We start from the raw sequence: 18,584 nt of genomic DNA, 5'->3' as shown, positions 1-18,584 counted from the left end.
ATACCAAGAATCAGTCTGGTAAACCTTTGCTGCACTCCTTCCATAGCAAGAACATCCTTCCTCAGATAAGGACAGCAAAATGCACACAATACTCCAGTTGTGGCCTCACCAATGCCCTACACAATTGCAGTAAAGCATCTCTATCTCTATTCCTGTACTCCCGCTATGAAGGCCAACATACATTTGCCTTCTTTGCTGCCTGCCGTACCTGCATGCTTACCTTCAGCGACTGATGTACGAGGACAGCAAGGTCTCGTTGAGTATCCACCTCTCTCGGCGCTGACCCCGCCCAGCGGTGCGTCACCCAAAGAGCTGACCCCGCCCCCCCAGCTGAGTGCTCCAGCGCCGGTCGGAGTCCCGCTCAGAATTGTTTTTTGTCTGGTGTGAAATTTTACAGGAAAATGGCCGATGACTTGGCGAGATACCTTCACAAACAGTTGCCAAGTGTCGAGGGCCTTCACGCCATTGTAATTTCTGACAGAGATGGAGTGCCTGTAATTAAAGTTGCCTCACGGTAGCATGGTGGTTAGCATCAATGCTTCACAGCTCCAGGGTCCCAGGTTCGATTCCCGGCTGGGTCACTGTCTGTGTGGAGTCTGCACGTCCTCCCCGTGTGTGCGTGGGTTTCCTCCGGGTGCTCCGGTTTCCTCCCACAGTCCAAAGATGTGCGGGTTAGGTGGATTGGCCATGCTAAATTGCCCGTAGTGTAAGGTTAATGGGGGGGATTGTTGGGTTACGGGTATACGGGTTACGTGGGTTTAAGTAGGGTGATCATTGCTCGGCACAACATCGAGGGCCGAAGGGCCTGTTCTGTGCTGTACTGTTCTATGTTCTATGTTCTAATGATAATGCACCATAACATGCTCTGAGACCTGGATTCTTCTCTACCTTTGCACTAGCAACAGATCAAGGAAGCAAGCTGGGACTTTCAACGAACAAAAGCATCATTTGCTATTACAATACGTACCAGGTTGAGCAGTTTAACCGGTTGCCTTTGGTTGTGAGCTTCAGAGCTAACATCAGCGCCAACACAGGGTTGATTGTCAGTTTGGAGAAAGAGCTCGCCCCATTGTTTGAAGAATTGCGTCAGGCTGTGGAAGTATCATGAAGAGCGAAGCAAGAAAATACACCATTTCAAGGATTGTGAACTTCCTCGCAAGTTGCTCGTGCAGCATACACTTCCCAGGGATTTAGGTGATGTTCTTAAAGACACTTCTTCAAGTTTAACGCTTCCTAAACTGAGAATGGGATCATGGATGAATTTTCTCCCAAGTTCTGCTTGACAGTATTTACTGCATATCACTTGCTGCTCTGCTCAATTTCTCACTGCCACCAAATGTGGTGCTTAAGACCCCAATGTGTTTGTTTATAAAATAAATTAGAATTCTGTCATAACCCATGGGCTGTTTATTGTCTTACTTTGAAAGCATAAGGAAGAAGAAAGGAAATTGTTACTAAAGAGACACAGCTGCTTAAAACTGTTGGTGTGTAAATTCAGTCATGTTCATTTTGTTAGTGGCATCTTGCTTGGAAAGACTGGTGATAGTTATTTACTTATTAAGTCCTGACATCATTTGGAGTAAAACATGAGTTAATCAAAAAAAAAGTATCCACCTCTCTCAATTTACACCCATTCAAATAATAATCTGCCTTTATATTTCTGCTACCGAAGCAGATAACCTTACATTTATCCCCATTATACTGCATCTGCCATGCATGTGCCCACTCACTGCCATGCATGTGCCCACTGACTGCCATGCATGTGCCCACTCACTGCCATGCATGTGCCCACTCACTGCCATACATGTGCCAACTCACTGCCATGCATGTGCCCACTCACTCAGCCTGAGGACTTTTCGTTGCTGCGAGACCGTTTTCGGAATCTGTAATGAAATGGTCGATGAGGGCCAGGCCGACGATTGAAGCTGGCTTGTGGAGCGTGTATATTGGGAGAGTCCCGGGGTCTGATGGACCCGCCAGTGCTGGAAGCGACTTCATCAGGGCGACTTCTGGTGATAGTTCCGCAATGGTTAGCATGGTCAGATGGAAGGTATTTTACATGGGTGCTGATGTTAGGGCAGCAGGGTAGCATGGTGGTTAGTATAAATGCTTCACAGCTCCAGGGTCCCAGGTTCGATTCCCGGCTGGGTCACTGTCTGTGTGGAGTCTGCACGTCCTCCCCCTGTGTGCGTGGGTTTCCTCCGGGTGCTCCGGTTTCCTCCCACAGTCCAAAGATGTGCGGTTAGGTGGATTGGCCATGCTAAATTGCCCGTAGTGTCCTTAAACGTAAGGTTAAGGGGGGGGGGGGGGGTGTTGGGTTACGTGGATACGTGGGTTTGAGTAGGGTTATCATTGCTCGGCACAACATCGAGGGCCGAAGGGCCTGTTCTGTGCTGTACTGTTCTATGTTCTATGTTTGCCGCATGCTCTGTGCCGACAGATACTGTCGGGATGTGTGGACCCTGTGGTTTTGTTTGTGTGCCTAAATGAATCGGTACTGTATAAATTCTGGGGCAACAGCTCCCTGGGCATTCAGTGCACGCGGTAAATTCCTCCCTTTTTTTGTATGCTGACGCTGCGGCGAGGGGTTTGGGTTATATGGGGTGTAGTGTTGGGTGTTGTCTCATGATCTCCCCCCTGTGGCTGACAGTTACGAGGTGCGGGTAAGGACTTGTGTCGATGGATCAGACGCTATGGTGCGCACCATCCCCAGGGTCGGCTGTTAGCGACTGCGCCCTTTGTGTGGTTGGTAGGGGTGTTGAGCTGGATGTAATATTCGGCAGGGTCAAAGCATTTCCGTCCTGTTGCCCCATTTTTGTGGCATCTTGTTTGGCCGGAAATGCTTTTTAATGTTGTTGTTGTTTGAGCATTGTGGTTTGTTCTCGGGTTTCTGTCTTCCCTGCTCTCCTCAGTTCTCTGCCCTCTCCTCCATGCTGCTTTTTGTGTGAATTTGGGACTTTAGGGGGTAGAAATGTTGTAACCCACATGGGATCATCCCACTGGGGATGATGTAGGATGGGCTGCCAGTTAACCAGCACCGGTATCTGGAGCAGCTGACAGAAAGGAGTGAGGACCTGGAGATGTGGAACCGGCCCTGTGTAAATACTGCTGTTACTCCGAATAAACGTCTTGCTTATGAACTCTTTGGACTACCCTTCGCTCTTTATTTCAACCCTTAACTACTGCAATGAGTTCTGAAGTGGGAATCGCCTGGAATTGGCTTGTAATGACTGGAATGGGCTTGTAATGACTGGAATTAGCTTGTAATTTTCTTGACTGTGTGAAAGAAGGAGTAATGATGGAGCTAAGACAGAGCCTGGCAGATAGGAACGTCTCAATACCTGTTTCTATGACAGATTCACCATTTAAGATATTAAACGAATGATTTTGATGAACACTGTGGATAATGGCCTCTCTAAAGATTACATAAATGGTAATTGAGGAAGTTACGGTGATGTACCTTCCTCCACCAGACTGGTGACTGCGAGGAACACTGGATAATGGGCACTTGATAGTTTAGGTGGATCTTTTCAATGTGTTGTCCCCTGTAGCACCATGTGAACCATCTGGAAGACCATTCCAGGAGAGATAGCCCCAACGGGGGTTGGGCGATGAGGCTTGACGGAGTCAGGATTCCAGACCCAAGCTCTTCCCACAGTGTACCTGAATCCCTTCTTATTCCCCGCATTCAATTTTTCCAGCCAATCCCCACTGGCGAAGATCTTTGGATGTTTGGGGCAGAATGACAGGATCACATGGCTGTGCTGAAGCTGATGGAAGGTGCGGCCACTTCCAGAACCTGGCATTTGTAGACAGCTTATAACCCAGGGCCACCAACGTGCAGTCACTCTTGTACTGTCTGAACACAGAAACTAACTGGTAAACAGGAAGATCCCACAAACAGCATTATGTTCATGAGCAGAAAATATGTTTAATGGTGTTGACTGAGGGGGGTAATTTGCCAGGACACTGGAGACAGCACCCACTGAACCTTCAAATAGATCAGCGATGTAGAAGGGAGGACTGCATCAAAGCTTATTCTCCAAATAGAAACAAGGCACCCTGACAGTGCAGCACTCTCTCAGTACTGACCTGAGGCAGTGCAGCACTCTCTCAATACTGACCCTCTGACAGTGCAGCACTCTCTCAGTACTGACCCTCTGACAGTGCAGCACTCCCTCAGTACTGACCCTCTGACAGTGCAGCACTCCCTCAGTACTGACCCTCTGACAGTGCAGCACTCCCTCAGTGCTGACCCTCTGACAATGCAGCTCTCCCTCAATACTGATCCTCTGACAGTGCAGCACTCCCTCAGTACTGACCCTCTGACAGTGCAGCACTCCCTCAGTACTGACCCTCTGACAGTGCAGCACTCCCTCAGTGCTGACCCTCTGACAATGCAGCTCTCCCTCAGTACTGACCCTCTGACAGTGCGGCACTCCCTCAGTACTGACCCTGAGGCAGTGCAGCACTCCCTCAATACTGACCCTCTGACAGTGCAGCACTCTCTCAGTACTGACCCTCTGACAGTGCAGCACTCCCTCAATACTGATCCTCTGACAGTGCAGCACTCCCTCAGTACTGACCCTCTGACAGTGCAGCACTCCCTCAGTACTGACCCTCTGACAGTGCAGCACTCCCTCAGTGCTGACCCTCTGACAATGCAGCTCTCCCTCAATACTGATCCTCTGACAGTGCAGCACTCCCTCAGTACTGACCCTCTGACAGTGCAGCACTCCCTCAGTACTGACCCTCTGACAGTGCAGCACTCCCTCAGTGCTGACCCTCTGACAATGCAGCTCTCCCTCAGTACTGACCCTCTGACAGTGCGGCACTCCCTCAGTACTGACCCTGAGGCAGTGCAGCACTCCCTCAATACTGATCCTCTGAGAGTGCAGCACTCCCTCAGTACTGACCCTCTGTAGCCACCTGGGGTGGCCACGTCCAGATTACAAAATGGACACTTGCAGAGAATGAAGGGAAAAATGGACAATGCTGAGAAAGCAAGCAGGTGCAAGGTTTGTCTGTTGATTGGAGTTTGCAGCACCCAGACAAGACCAATATTGCAAAGCCATTAGCATACTAATGAACTATCTCCGGGGACAAAAGAGAAACATTTAAGCAAACAATACCAAAGCAGACACCCCGGCGCCAGAGGAGACTAGAACAAAGCCGGCCAACGGCCACCCAGGGCCTGCCCAGCAATCAGGGAACCCACCCCTTTATTGGAGGAAATCAATACCAATGATCAGGATATGGTCCAATTAATTGGGACCAAGTTCAAGGACCGCCCAAAAGCGCACAAAGTCCCTTTGGGTATAAGAAGGATCCCCCAAGAGAGAATCGCTCTCTTGGCCTTGGCTCTCAGCGACGAGAGACCTGCCTAGCAGCTGCACCAGACAAGTAAGTCCAAAGTTAACGCACGCTCCGAGACAGACACTTCTAGCTACTATTCCGTACCAGCTCGACCCCAGCAGCCTCAGAACCGGACAACGGCCATTGTTCCTCTGACTGAGTGGGCGCCCGAAGCTGAGTATAGGCTTTAGTAGTAGTGATAGTTTAGTTAGTAGAGTTTTGTGCATGAGTATAATTGACTGTGTGTGTAAATAAATGAGCATTGATTTCGAACTTACTAACTGGTGTATCGAGTCTTTGATCAGTATTCGGTTTTGAACCTTGTGGCGGTATCGAAAGATACCTGGCGACTCTTGAGCAAAGATAATTAGAATTAAGGATGGCGACCATATTAACCGCCATAAACAGAGCCAATTAAGGAGAGAGCATAAAGAGCAACATCTGACAGTGCAGCTCTCCCTCAGTACTAACCCTCTGACAGTGCAGCACTCCCTCAGTACTGACCCTCTGACAGTGCGGCACTCCCTCAGTACTGACCCTCTGACAGTGCAGCACTCCCTCAGTACTGACCTTCTGACAGTGAGGCACTCCCTCAGCACTGACCCTGGGACAGTGCGGCGCTCCCTCAGTACTGACCCTCTGACAGTGCAGAACTCCCTCAGTACTGACCCTCTGACAGTGCAGCACTCCCTCAGTACTGACCCTCTGACAGTGCAGCACTCCCTCAGTACTGACCCTCTGACAGAGCAGCACTCCCTCAGTACTGACCCTCTGACAGTGCAGCACTCCCTCAGTGCTGACCCTCTGACAGTGCAGCACTCGCTCAGCACTGACCCTCTGACAGAGCAGCACTCCCTCAGTACTGACCCTCTGTAGCCACCTGGGGTGGCCACGTCCCGATTACAAAATGGACACTTGCAGAGAATGAAGGGAAAAATGGACAATGCTGAGAAAGCAAGCAGGTGCAAGGTTTGTCTGTTGATTGGAGTTTGCAGCACCCAGACAAGACCAATATTGCAAAGCCATTAGCATACCAATGAGCCATCTCCGGGGACAAAAGAGAAACATTTAAGCAAACAATACCAAAGCAGACACCCCGGCGCTAGAGGAGACTCCACCCCTTAACCTTACTATTAGGACACTACGGGCAATTAATACTGTCCGTATTAATAATGTTCCAATCTCATTCAAATTAGACACTGGTGCTTCAGCGAATCTTCTTCATTCCAAAGATTTCTCTATGATTAAAAGTCACCATGACATAATTCCTCCAGACTATTCTTTAAACGATTATAATGGCAATCCAATTTTCTCTCATGGATCGTTTTATTTGAGTGCCACCAATCGGGACATTCACAAACAAATTAGATTTGAGATAATGGGTGACAATCGTTTTTCACTATTGGGTGCTCAAGCTTGTAAGGATTTGCAGCTCATTCAAAGAATTTTCCTCAATACTTGTGAATCAGCTACACTTAAAGAAGACCTCCAGCAAGTACAAGATATTTTTTTAAAAAGATGCCAAGCCTGTGGTACATCCACCGAGACGTGTATCTGCTCCTCTCAGAGACAGATTGAAGGCGGATCTAACAAGATTGCAATCACAAGGAATAATATTAAAGGGAACACAACCGACTGACTGGGTTAGCTCCCTATTCTGTGTCAAAAAACTAATGGGTGACATTACAATCTGTAGGGATCCAAAAGACCTCAATCGTAATATTAGAAGAGAACACTACCCAATACCAAAGAGAGAAGAAATCATGTCAGAAATGGCCAATCCAGAATTTTTTCCAACCTTGATGCTTTGCAAGGTTTTTGGCAAATGCAGCTTGATGACTCCAGCAAGCTCCTCTGTACCTTCAACACACCTTCCGGAAGATATTGTTTCAACAGATTGCCCTTCGGAATTATTTCTGCTTCAGAAATGTTTCATCGTACAATGGAACAAGTGACAGAAAATCTTGAAGGTGTTTGTGTTTATGCAGATGACATAATCATCTGGTCTACAACACCAGGAGAACACATGAATCACCTTGGAGAAGTGTTCAAGAGAATACACAGCTACGGTTTAAAGCTAAACCAAACTGAGTAGGGTGATCATGGCTCGGCACAACATTGAGGGCCGAAGGGCCTGTTCTGTGCTGTACTGTTCTATGTTCTATGTTCCATGTTCTAAATGTATGTTTGCCGCCTCTTCTTTGCAATTCTTAGGTGACAACATTCCGGCCAATGATATCAAGCCAGACGAAGACAAAGTACAAGCCGTCAAATCAATGCAAATACTGCCAGACAAGAAAGCAGTCTTACGCTTTCTAGGATTCGTCAATTTTCTAGGGAAGTTTATCAATAATCTTTCCAGTAGAACAACTGCAATCCGTCAGCTAATCAGAAAGAATACTGAATTCAATTGGACTCAGAGTCATACTAAAGAATGGACAGATCTGAAACAACAGCTGATCCAAGATGCCAGCTTGCCCTTCTTTGACCCGAACAGGCCCATCAAAATTTCAATTGAAGCCAGTAGAAATGGCATAGTTGCAGTTCTACTTCAACAAGACCATTTCAGTGAAAGGGTTCCCATAACCTAGATATCCAGATCCATGACTGTGACTGAGTGTAGGTACGCCCAGATTGAAAAGGAGTGTCTTGGACTTGTGACTGGAATTTCCAAGTTCCACGACTATGTTTATAGTTTATCGAGGTTTACTGTAGAGACAGACCAGCGTCCACTTGTCCACATCATTGAAAGGAATTTAAATGAGATGACACCACGACTGCAAAGACTAATGATGAAATTGCGCAGATATGACTTTTAATCTTGTGTATATACTCCACGTAAAGATTTGGTCACAGCTGACACTCTATCCAGATCCATCAACACTGATATTCTTCAAGGGGAATCAATCAGTGACATTGATTCTCACCTGCAACGTTTCAGAGAGTTCCTTCCAGCCTCTGATTCAAAGAACATACATAGAACATACAGTGCAGAAGGAGCACAGTGAGAAGTCTTACAACACGAGGCTAAAGTCCAACAGGTTTGTTTCAAACACGAGCTTTCGGAGCGCAGCTCCTTCCTCAGGTGAAGGAGGAGGCCATTCGGCCCATCAAGTCTGCACCGACCCACTTAAGCCCTCACTTCAACAAATTCGAACAGAAACACAGAAAGATGTTGCTTTGACCAAAGTTATACATCATCTACAACTTGGCTGGCCCAAAGGTCACTGTCCACAATACCAGAGCACACATTCTGAACTGACTATCGTGAGTGGTATTTTGCTGAGACAGGATCGGACTGCCAGTCCAGGCAGCAGGAAGTCAGAAATGCTTACTGGACTTCATGAAGGTCATCTAGGCATAGAGAAATGTAAACGCCGAGCCAGACCATCAATATATTGGCCAGGTATAAACAAAGATATATCTGACATAATATCATCAACGTGTCAAACACATCAAAATGAACAATGCAAGGAACCATTACGACAGCATGATACAGGATGATATTGTTACATCACCATGGGTGAAAGTAGGTATCAATCTCTTTCATTCATTGGGTAAGAGCTGGTTTAGGTCAGCGGCTAGACAGCTGGTTTGTGATGCAAAACAAGGCCAACAGTGCGGGTTCAATTCCTGTACCAGTTTACCTGAACAGGCGGCAGATTGTGGCGACTAGGGGCTTTTTACAGTAACTTCATACTTGTGACAATATAAGATTACTATTATATAGCAGCCAGGTTTAGTTCACCAGGCTAAATCGCTGGCTTTTAAAGCAGACCAAGGCAGGCCAGCAGCACGGTTCGATTCCCGTACCAGCCTCCCCGTACAGGCGCCGGAATGTGGCGACTAGGGGCTTTTCACAGTAACTTCATTGAAGCCTACTCGTGACAATAAACGATTTTCATTTCATTTTCATTTTCATTTCATTTCATGTTTTAGTTGTTGACTATTTTTCTAATTTTCCTGAACTCAATGATCTTACATCCAATACTGTAATCAAAGCATGCAGAGAAATATTCGCCAGGCATGGTATTCCTCATACCGTCAGGTTTGACAATGGCCCCTGTTTTTCGAGTTATGAGTGGAAAGAATTTTCAACAATTTACAATTTTGAACACATCACTTCAAGTCCTCATTTCCCTCAGTCCAATGGGAAGGTTGAGAAAGGCGTCCACATAATTAAACCGTTACTAAGCAGATCAAAAGATTCACAATCTGATTTCTACTTCGCACTACTTAATTATAGAGCATCACCTTTATCGTCAGGATTATCTCCAGCTCAGATGTTATTTAACAGGAACATAAGAACAACTCTACCTCAGCTACATATTCCTGATCCTGAACACCACCTGACTGTGAAGAAACGTCAGCAAGAGAGACTGAAACTGATCTTATCTGATTAAAACTTCAGATGGCAACATCTATAGAAGAAATCGTCATGATCTACATCTAGTCAAAGGTCAAACACAGATTTTTCCTCGTCTTGATTTACATCACACAATTTTATAGAATTATAGAATTTACAGTGCAGAAGGCCATTCGGCCCATCGAGTCTGCACCGGCTCTTCGAAAGAGCACCCTACCCAAGGTCAACACCTCCACCCTATCCCCATAACCCAGTACTCCCAGTTTGACCCTTGACTGGGGCAGCACGGTAACATGGTGGTTAGCATAAATGCTTCACAGCTCCAGGTCCCAGGTTCGATTCCCGGCTGGGTCACTGTCTGTGCGGAGTCTGCACGTCCTCCCCGTGTGTGCGTGGGTTTCCTCCGGGTGCTCCGGTTTCCTCCCACAGTCCAAAGATGTGCGGGTTAGGTGGATTGGCTATGCTAAATTGCCCTTAGTGTCCTAATAAAATAAGGTTAATGGGGGGGGGTTACTGGTATAGGGTGGATATGTTGACTTGAGTAGGGTGATCATTGCTCGGCACAACATCGAGGGCCGAAGGGCCTGTTCTGTGCTGTACTGTTCTATGTTCTAAAGCGATTAAAGTTGTTAACTTTTACATAATTCTAGTAATTGTTGTAATATGTAGTTACTGCATTTCAACTATAAAATGTTCTTTATTATTTGCAAGAAAATGTTCAAAAAAGGGGGAAGTAGTGATCTCTGTATATTAATATACATGACCCTCTGACAGTGGAGCACTCCCTCAGTACTGACCCTCTGACAGAGCAGTGCTCCCTCAGTACTGACTCTGACAATTCAGCACTCGCTCAGTACTAACCCCCTGACAGTGCAGCACACCCTCAGTACTGTCCCTCTAACAGTGCCGCGCTCCCTCAGTACTAACTTTCTGCTAGTGCAGCACTCCCTCAGTACTGACTCTCTGACAAAGCAGTGCTCCCTCAGTACTGACTCTCCGACAATTCAGCACTCCCTCAGTACTGGTTCTCTAACAGTGCAGCACTCCCTCAGTACTGACCCTCTGACAGTGCAGCACTCCCTCAGTACCGACCCTCTGACAGAGCAGCACTCCCTCAGTACTGAACCACTGACAGAGCAGCACTCCCTCAGATCTGACTCTCTGCTAGTGCAGCGCTCCCTCAGTACTGGCCCTCTGTCAGTGTAGCACTCCCTCAGTACTAACTTTCTGCTAGTGCAGCACTCCCTCAGTACTGAATCTCTGACAAAGCAGTGCTCCCTCAGTACTGACTCTCCGACAATTCAGCACTCCCTCAGTACTGGTTCTCTAACAGTGCAGCACTCCCTCAGTACTGACCCTCTGACAGTGCAGCACTCCCTCAGTACCGACCCTCTGACAGAGCAGCACTCCCTCAGTACTGACCCTCTGACAGAGCAGCACTCCCTCAGTCCTGACTCTCTGCTAGTGCAGCGCTCCCTCAGTACTGACCCTCTGACAGTGCAGCACTCCCTCAGTACTGGCCCTCTGTCAGTGCAGCACTCCCTCAGTGCTGACCCTCTGACAGAGCAGTGCTCCCTCAGTACTGACTCTGACAATTCAGCACTCGCTCAGTACTAACCCCCTGACAGTGCAGCACACCCTCAGTACTGTCCCTCTAACAGTGCCGCGCTCCCTCAGTACTAACTTTCTGCTAGTGCAGCACTCCCTCAGTACTGACTCTCTGACAAAGCAGTGCTCCCTCAGTACTGACTCTCCGACAATTCAGCACTCCCTCAGTACCGACCCTCTGACAGAGCAGCACTCCCTCAGTACTGAACCTCTGACAGAGCAGCACTCCCTCAGATCTGACTCTCTGCTAGTGCAGCGCTCCCTCAGTACTGGCCCTCTGTCAGTGTAGCACTCCCTCAGTACTAACTTTCTGCTAGTGCAGCACTCCCTCAGTACTGACTCTCTGACAAAGCAGTGCTCCCTCAGTACTGACTCTCCGACAATTCAGCACTCCCTCAGTACTGGTTCTCTAACAGTGCAGCACTCCCTCAGTACTGACCCTCTGACAGTGCAGCACTCCCTCAGTACCGACCCTCTGACAGAGCAGCACTCCCTCAGTACTGACCCTCTGACAGAGCAGCACTCCCTCAGTCCTGACTCTCTGCTAGTGCAGCGCTCCCTCAGTACTGACCCTCTGACAGTGCAGCACTCCCTCAGTACTGACCCTCTGACAGTGCAGCACTCCCTCAGCACTGATCCTCTGACAGTGCAGCTCTCCCACAGTACTGACCCTCTGACAGTGCAGCTCTCCCTCAGTACTGACCCTCTGACAGTGCAGCACTCCCTCAGCACTGATCCTCTGACAGTGCAGCTCTCCCACAGTACTGACCCTCTGACAGTGCAGCTCTCCCTCAGTACTGACCCTCTGACAGTGCAGCACTCCCTCAGTACTGACCCTCTGACAGTGCAGCTCTCCCTCAGTACTGACCCTCTGACAGTGCAGCACTCCCTCAGTACTGACCCTCTGACAGTGCAGCACTCTCTCGGTACTGACCTTCTGACAGTGCGGCACTCCCTCAGTACTGTCCCTCTGACAGTGCAGCAATCCCTCAGTACTGACTCTCTGACAGTGCGGCACTCCCTCAGTACTCACCCTCTGACAGGGCAGCGCTCCCTCAGTACTGACCCTCTGACAGTGCAGCACTCCCTCAGCACTGATCCTCTGACAGTGCAGCTCTCCCACAGTACTGACCCTCTGACAGTGCAGCACTCCCTCAGCACTGATCCTTTGACAGAGCAGCACTCCCTCAGTACCGACCCTCTGACAGTGCAGCACTCCCTCAGTACTGACCCTCTGACAGTGCAGTACTCCCTCAGCACTGACCCTCTGACAGTGCAGCACTCCCTCAGCACTGACCCTCTGACAGTACAGCAATCCCTCAGTGCTGACCCTCTGACAGTGCAGCACTCCCTCAGTACTGACCCTCTGACAGTGCAGCACTCCCTCAGTACTGACCCTCTGACAGTGCAGCACTCTCTCAGCACTGACCCTCTGACAGTGCAGCACTGCCTCAGTACTGACCCTCTGACAGTGCAGCACTCCCTCAGTACTGACCCTCTGACAGTGCAGCACTCTCTCAGCACTGACCCTCTGACAGTGCAGCACTGCCTCAGTACTGACCCTCTGATAGTGCAGTGCTCCCTCAGTACTGACCCTCTGACAGTGCAGCACTCCCTCAGTACTGACCCTCTGACAGTGTAGCACTCCCTCAGTACTGACCCTCTGACAGTGCAGCACTCCCTCAGTACTGACCCTCTGACAGTGCAGCACTCCCTCAGTACTGACCCTCTGACAGTGCAGCACACCCTCAGTACTGACCCTCTGACAGTGCAGCACTCCCTCAGTACTGACCCTCTGACAGTGCAGCAATCCCTCAGTACTGACTCTCTGACAGTGCAGCTCTCCCTCAGTACTGACCCTCTGACAGTGCAGCACTCTCTCGGTACTGACCTTCTGACAGTGCGGCACTCCCTCAGTACTGACCCTCTGACAGTGCAGCAATCCCTCAGTACTGACTCTCTGACAGTGCGGCACTCCCTCAGTACTCACCCTCTGACAGGGCAGTGCTCCCTCAGTATTGACCCTCTGACAGTGCAGCACTCCCTCAGCACTGATCCTCTGACAGTGCAGCTCTCCCACAGTACTGACCCTCTGACAGTGCAGCACTCCCTCAGCACTGATCCTTTGACAGAGCAGCACTCCCTCAGTACCGACCCTCTGACAGGGCAGCACTCCCTCAGTACTGACCCTCTGACAGTGCAGTACTCCCTCAGCACTGACCCTCTGACAGTGCAGCACTCCCTCAGCACTGACCCTCTGACAGTACAGCACTCCCTCAGTGCTGACCCTCTGACAGCGCAGCACTCCCTCAGTACTGACCCTCTGACAGTGCAGCACTCCCTCAGTACTGACCCTTTGACAGTGCAGCAATCCCTCAGTACTGACTCTCTGACAGTGCAGCTCTCCCTCAGTACTGACCCTCTGACAGTGCAGCACTCCCTCAGTACTGACCCTCTGACAGTGCAGCACTCCCTCAGTACTGACCCTCTGACAGTGCAGCACTCTCTCAGCACTGACCCTCTGACAGTGCAGCACTCTCTCAGCACTGACCCTCTGACAGTACAGCACTCCCTCAGTGCTGACCCTCTGACAGTGCAGCACTCCCTCAGTACTGACCCTCTGACAGTGCAGCACTCCCTCAGTACTGACCCTCTGACAGTGCAGCACTCTCTCAGCACTGACCCTCTGACAGTGCAGCACTGCCTCAGTACTGACCCTCTGACAGTGCAGCACTCCCTCAGTACTGACCCTCTGATAGTGCAGTGCTCCCTCAGTACTGACCCTCTGACAGTGCAGCACTCCCTCAGTACTGACCCTCTGACAGTGCAGAACTCCCTCAGTACTGACCCTCTGACAGTGCAGCACTCCCTCAGTACTGACCCTCTGACAGTGCAGCACTCCCTCAGTACTGACACTCTGACAGTGCAGCACTCCCTCAGTAATGACCCTCTGACAGTGCAGTACTCCCTCAGTACTGACCCTCTGTCAGTGCAACACTCCCTCAGTACTGACTCTCTGCTAGTGCAGCACTCTCTCAGTACTGACCCTCTGACAGTGCAGCACGCCCTCAGCACTGACACTCTGACAGTGCAGCACTCCGTCAGCACTGATCCTCTGACAGTGCAGCTCTCCCACAGTACTGACCCTCTGACAGTGCAGCTCTCCCTCAGTACTGACCCTCTGACAGTGCAGCACTCCCTCAGTACTGACCCTCTGACAGTGCAGCAATCCCTCAGTACTGACTCTCTGACAGTGCAGCTCTCCCTCAGTACTGACCCTCTGACAGTGCAGCACTCTCTCGGTACTGACCTTCTGACAGTGCGGCACTCCCTCAGTACTGACCCTCTGACAGTGCAGCAATCCCTCAGTACTGACTCTCTGACAGTGCGGCACTCCCTCAGTACTCACCCTCTGACAGGGCAGCGCTCCCTCAGTACTGACCCTCTGACAGTGCAGCACTCCCTCAGCACTGATCCTCTGACAGTGCAGCTCTCCCACAGTACTGACCCTCTGACAGTGCAGCACTCCCTCAGCACTGATCCTTTGACAGAGCAGCACTCCCTCAGTACCGACCCTCTGACAGGGCAGCACTCCCTCAGTACTGACCCTCTGACAGTGCAGTACTCCCTCAGCACTGACCCTCTGACAAGACAGCACTCCCTCAGTGCTGACCCTCTGACAGTGCAGCACTCCCTCAGTACTGACCCTCTGACAGTGCAGCACTCCCTCAGTACTGACCCTCTGACAGTGCAGCACTCCCTCAGTACTGACCCTCTGACAGTACAGCACTCCCTCAGTACTGACTCTCTGACAGTGCAGCTCTTCCTCAGTACTGACCCTCTGACAGTGCAGCACTCCCTCAGTACTGACCCTCTGACAGTGCAGCACTCCCTCAGTACTGACCCTCTGACAGTGCAGCACTCTCTCAGCACTGCCCCTCTGACAGTGCAGCACTCTCTCAGCACTGACCCTCTGACAGTGCAGCACTGCCTCAGTACTGACCCTCTGACAGTGTAGCAGTCCCTCAGTACTGACCCTCTGATAGTGCAGTGCTCCCTCAGTACTGACCCTCTTACAGTGCAGCACTCCCTCAGTACTGACCCTCTGACAGTGCAGCACTCCCTCAGTACTGACCCTCTGACAGTGCAGCACTCCCTCAGTACTGACCCTCTGACAGTGCAGCACTCCCTCAGTAATGACCCTCTGACAGTGCAGCACTCCCTCAGTACTGTCCCTCTGATAGTGCAGCACTCTCTCAGTACTGACACTCTGACAGTGTAGTACTCCCTCAGTACTGACCCTCTGTCAGTGCAACACTCCCTCAGTACTGACTCTCTGCTAGTGCAGCACTCTCTCAGTACTGACCCTCTGACAGTGCAGCACGCCCTCAGCACTGACACTCTGGCAGTGCAGCACGCCCTCAGCACTGACCCTCTGACAGTGCAGCACTCCCTCAGCACTGACACTCTGACAGTGCAGCACTCCCTCAGCACTGATCCTCTGACAGTGCAGCTCTCCCACAGTACTGACCCTCTGACAGTGCAGCTCTCCCTCAGTACTGACCCTCTGACAGTGCAGCACTCCCTCAGTACTGACCCTCTGACAGTGCAGCAATCCCTCAGTACTGACTCTCTGACAGTGCAGCTCTCCCTCAGTACTGACCCTCTGACAGTGCAGCACTCTCTCGGTACTGACCTTCTGACAGTGCAGCACTCCCTCAGTACTGACCCTCTGACAGTGCAGCAATCCCTCAGTACTGACTCTCTGACAGTGCGGCACTCCCTCAGCACTGATCCTCTGACAGTGCAGCTCTCCCACAGTACTGACCCTCTGACAGTGCAGCACTCCCTCAGCACTGATCCTTTGACAGAGCAGCACTCCCTCAGTACCGACCCTCTGACAGGGCAGCACTCCCTCAGTACTGACCCTCTGACAGTGCAGTACTCCCTCAGCACTGACCCTCTGACAGTGCAGCACTCCCTCAGCACTGACCCTCTGACAGTACAGCACTCCCTCAGTGCTGACCCTCTGACAGTGCAGCACTCCCTCAGTACTGACCTTCTGACAGTGCAGCACTCCCTCAGTACTGACCCTCTGACAGTGCAGCAATCCCTCAGTACTGACTCTCTGACAGTGCAGCTCTCCCTCAGTACTGACCCTCTGACAGTGCAGCACTCCCTCAGTACTGACCCTCTGACAGTGCAGCACTCCCTCAGTACTGACCCTCTGACAGTGCAGCACTCTCTCAGCACTGACCCTCTGACAGTGCAGCACTCTCTCAGCACTGACCCTCTGACAGTGCAGCACTGCCTCAGTACTGACCCTCTGACAGTGTAGCAGTCCCTCAGTACTGACCCTCTGATAGTGCAGTGGTCCCTCAGTACTGACCCTCTGACAGTGCAGCACTCCCTCAGTACTGACCCTCTGACAGTGCAGCACTCCCTCAGTACTGACCCTCTGACAGTGCAGCACTCCCTCAGTACTGACCCTCTGACAGTGCAGCACTCCCTCAGTACTGACCCTCTGACAGTGCAGCACTCCCTCAGTAATGGCCCTCTGACAGTGCGGCACTCCCTCAGTACTGACCCTCTGACAGTGCAGCACTCCCTCAGTACTGATCCTCTGACAGTGCAGCACTCCCTCAGTACTGACCCTCTGACAGTGCAGCACTCCCTCAGTACTGACCCTCTGACAGTGCAGCACTCCCTCAGTACTGACCCTCTGACAGTGCAGCACTCCCTCAGTACTGTCCCTCTGACAGTGCGGCACTCCCTCAGTGCTGACCCTCTGACAGTGCAACACTCCCTCAGTACTGACCCTCTGACAGTGCGGCACTCCCTCAGTGCTGACCCTCTGACAGTGCAACACTCCCTCAGTACTGACCCTCTGACAGTGCGGCACTCCCTCAGTACTGACCCTCTGAGAGTGCAGCACTCCCTCAGTACTGACCCTCTGACAGTGCAGTACTCCCTCAGTACTGACCCTCTGGCAGTGAGGCAATCTCTCAGTACTGACCCTCTGACAGTGCAGCTCTCCCTCAGCACTGACCCTCTGTCAGTGCAGCACTCCCTCAGTACTGACCCTCTGACAGTGCAGTACTCCCTCAGCACTGACCCTCTGACAGTGCAGCACTCCCTCAGTACTGACCCTCTGACAGTACGGCACTCCCACAGTCTGTGGTTGAGATCTGGGCTGTATTTGCTGAGAGTGTGGTTGAAGAAAGTTGAATCAAGGCTTTCTAGAGTCAACTGGCATTGTTACCTGTCAAGGAAGGTTGTGCAGGGTTACAGGGGAAAGCCAGGAGGCGATACTCAGCGAATTGCTCCTTTGAGGGACAGCACAGGCACGATGGGCTGAAGGGCTCCTTCCGTCCTGTAATAAAATTGAAGACAAGTAGAATGGTACAAATTGGCAATGCCTCCCTTGATAATGACACAAATCACACTGACCCCTCCCCATTCCTGGTGCTCATTAAATTTTCTCTTTCGCCAAACTACACAAATCCTTCGAGATCATCCGCTTGAAATGTTATTGTAACTTTGCTGCTTTTTTCTGTTTTATTTGCTGGAAAGGTTTTAATTAAATATCTCTTTGTTTTCCCGGTGAATGTTGGGCTTGCCCCAAATTACCTGGAAACTCTATCTTATCCAGTTAAATATTCAGTTCAAGCTGTGAAGGAGAAATGTGGGCTGTACTTCAAACTGTCTGCTTCGGGATGAAGAATTGGTCTGTGAAGGTCAGGGAGCGAAGGCTTGCAGCGAAACAGGAGCCACATAACACCATGTCACCAGGAGAGGCACGTCTGTTCAGGAAATATGTTTTGCTTGATTGGGGTGAGCTGTTGGACAAGCTGGAACTTGCAGAGTGTTTCCTACAAAGAGGACAGCGTAGATTAACCCAGTAATGCACTGATTGTTCAGCAGTCAGTGAGCAATGCAGCGACGGTGAGCCCAGCCTTAACTTCCTGCTCTCACCTGTGGTACTCTGACCACTGAGAACCTGCACTGGACCCAGATTGTTTCTTTAACACACCCAACAGACAGAAACAAGCAACACATGTACTCTGCTGCCAGGGGCATGGCAGTAACATTAGCTAAGCATGCAACCAGGTAATGTGCTGGCTGCAATGGTTAGTAACACATTTCCTGTAATGGTTAGTAATGCACTTCTTGTCATGGTTATTAATGCACTTCCTGTAATGGTTAATGCACTGCCTGTAACGGTTATTAAATGGAGTTCCTGTAATGGTTAGTA

At 50.4% G+C, this 18,584-nt stretch overlaps 1 protein-coding gene across 1 annotated transcript; it reads left to right on the top strand.

Moving 5' to 3' along the window:
* The first annotated feature begins 401 nt into the window (after positions 1–401).
* Positions 402–1,117, top strand: LOC119955802 (ragulator complex protein LAMTOR3-like). Its single transcript, XM_038782392.1, has 2 exons — positions 402–504; positions 858–1,117. The coding sequence occupies exons 1-2, from the start codon at positions 402–404 to the stop codon at positions 1,106–1,108; spliced, it is 354 nt and encodes a 117-aa protein (XP_038638320.1). The 3' UTR covers positions 1,109–1,117.
* Positions 1,118–18,584: the final 17,467 nt, after the last annotated feature.

Source organism: Scyliorhinus canicula, chromosome 21 (genome assembly GCF_902713615.1).
Source record: "Scyliorhinus canicula chromosome 21, sScyCan1.1, whole genome shotgun sequence".
In the NCBI taxonomy this organism is placed as follows: Eukaryota; Metazoa; Chordata; class Chondrichthyes; order Carcharhiniformes; family Scyliorhinidae; genus Scyliorhinus; species Scyliorhinus canicula.
This window is presented reverse-complemented; position numbering and strand designations above follow the sequence as displayed.

Bases quoted from the DNA above. Each gene is read 5' to 3' on its own strand.
- LOC119955802 (XM_038782392.1), top strand. From the start codon at position 402: ATGGCCGATGACTTGGCGAGATACCTTCACAAACAGTTGCCAAGTGTC. The intron at 505-857 runs TTGCCTCACGGT...ATAATGCACCAT, and splicing joins TGGAGTGCCTGTAATTAAAG to AACATGCTCTGAGACCTGGA.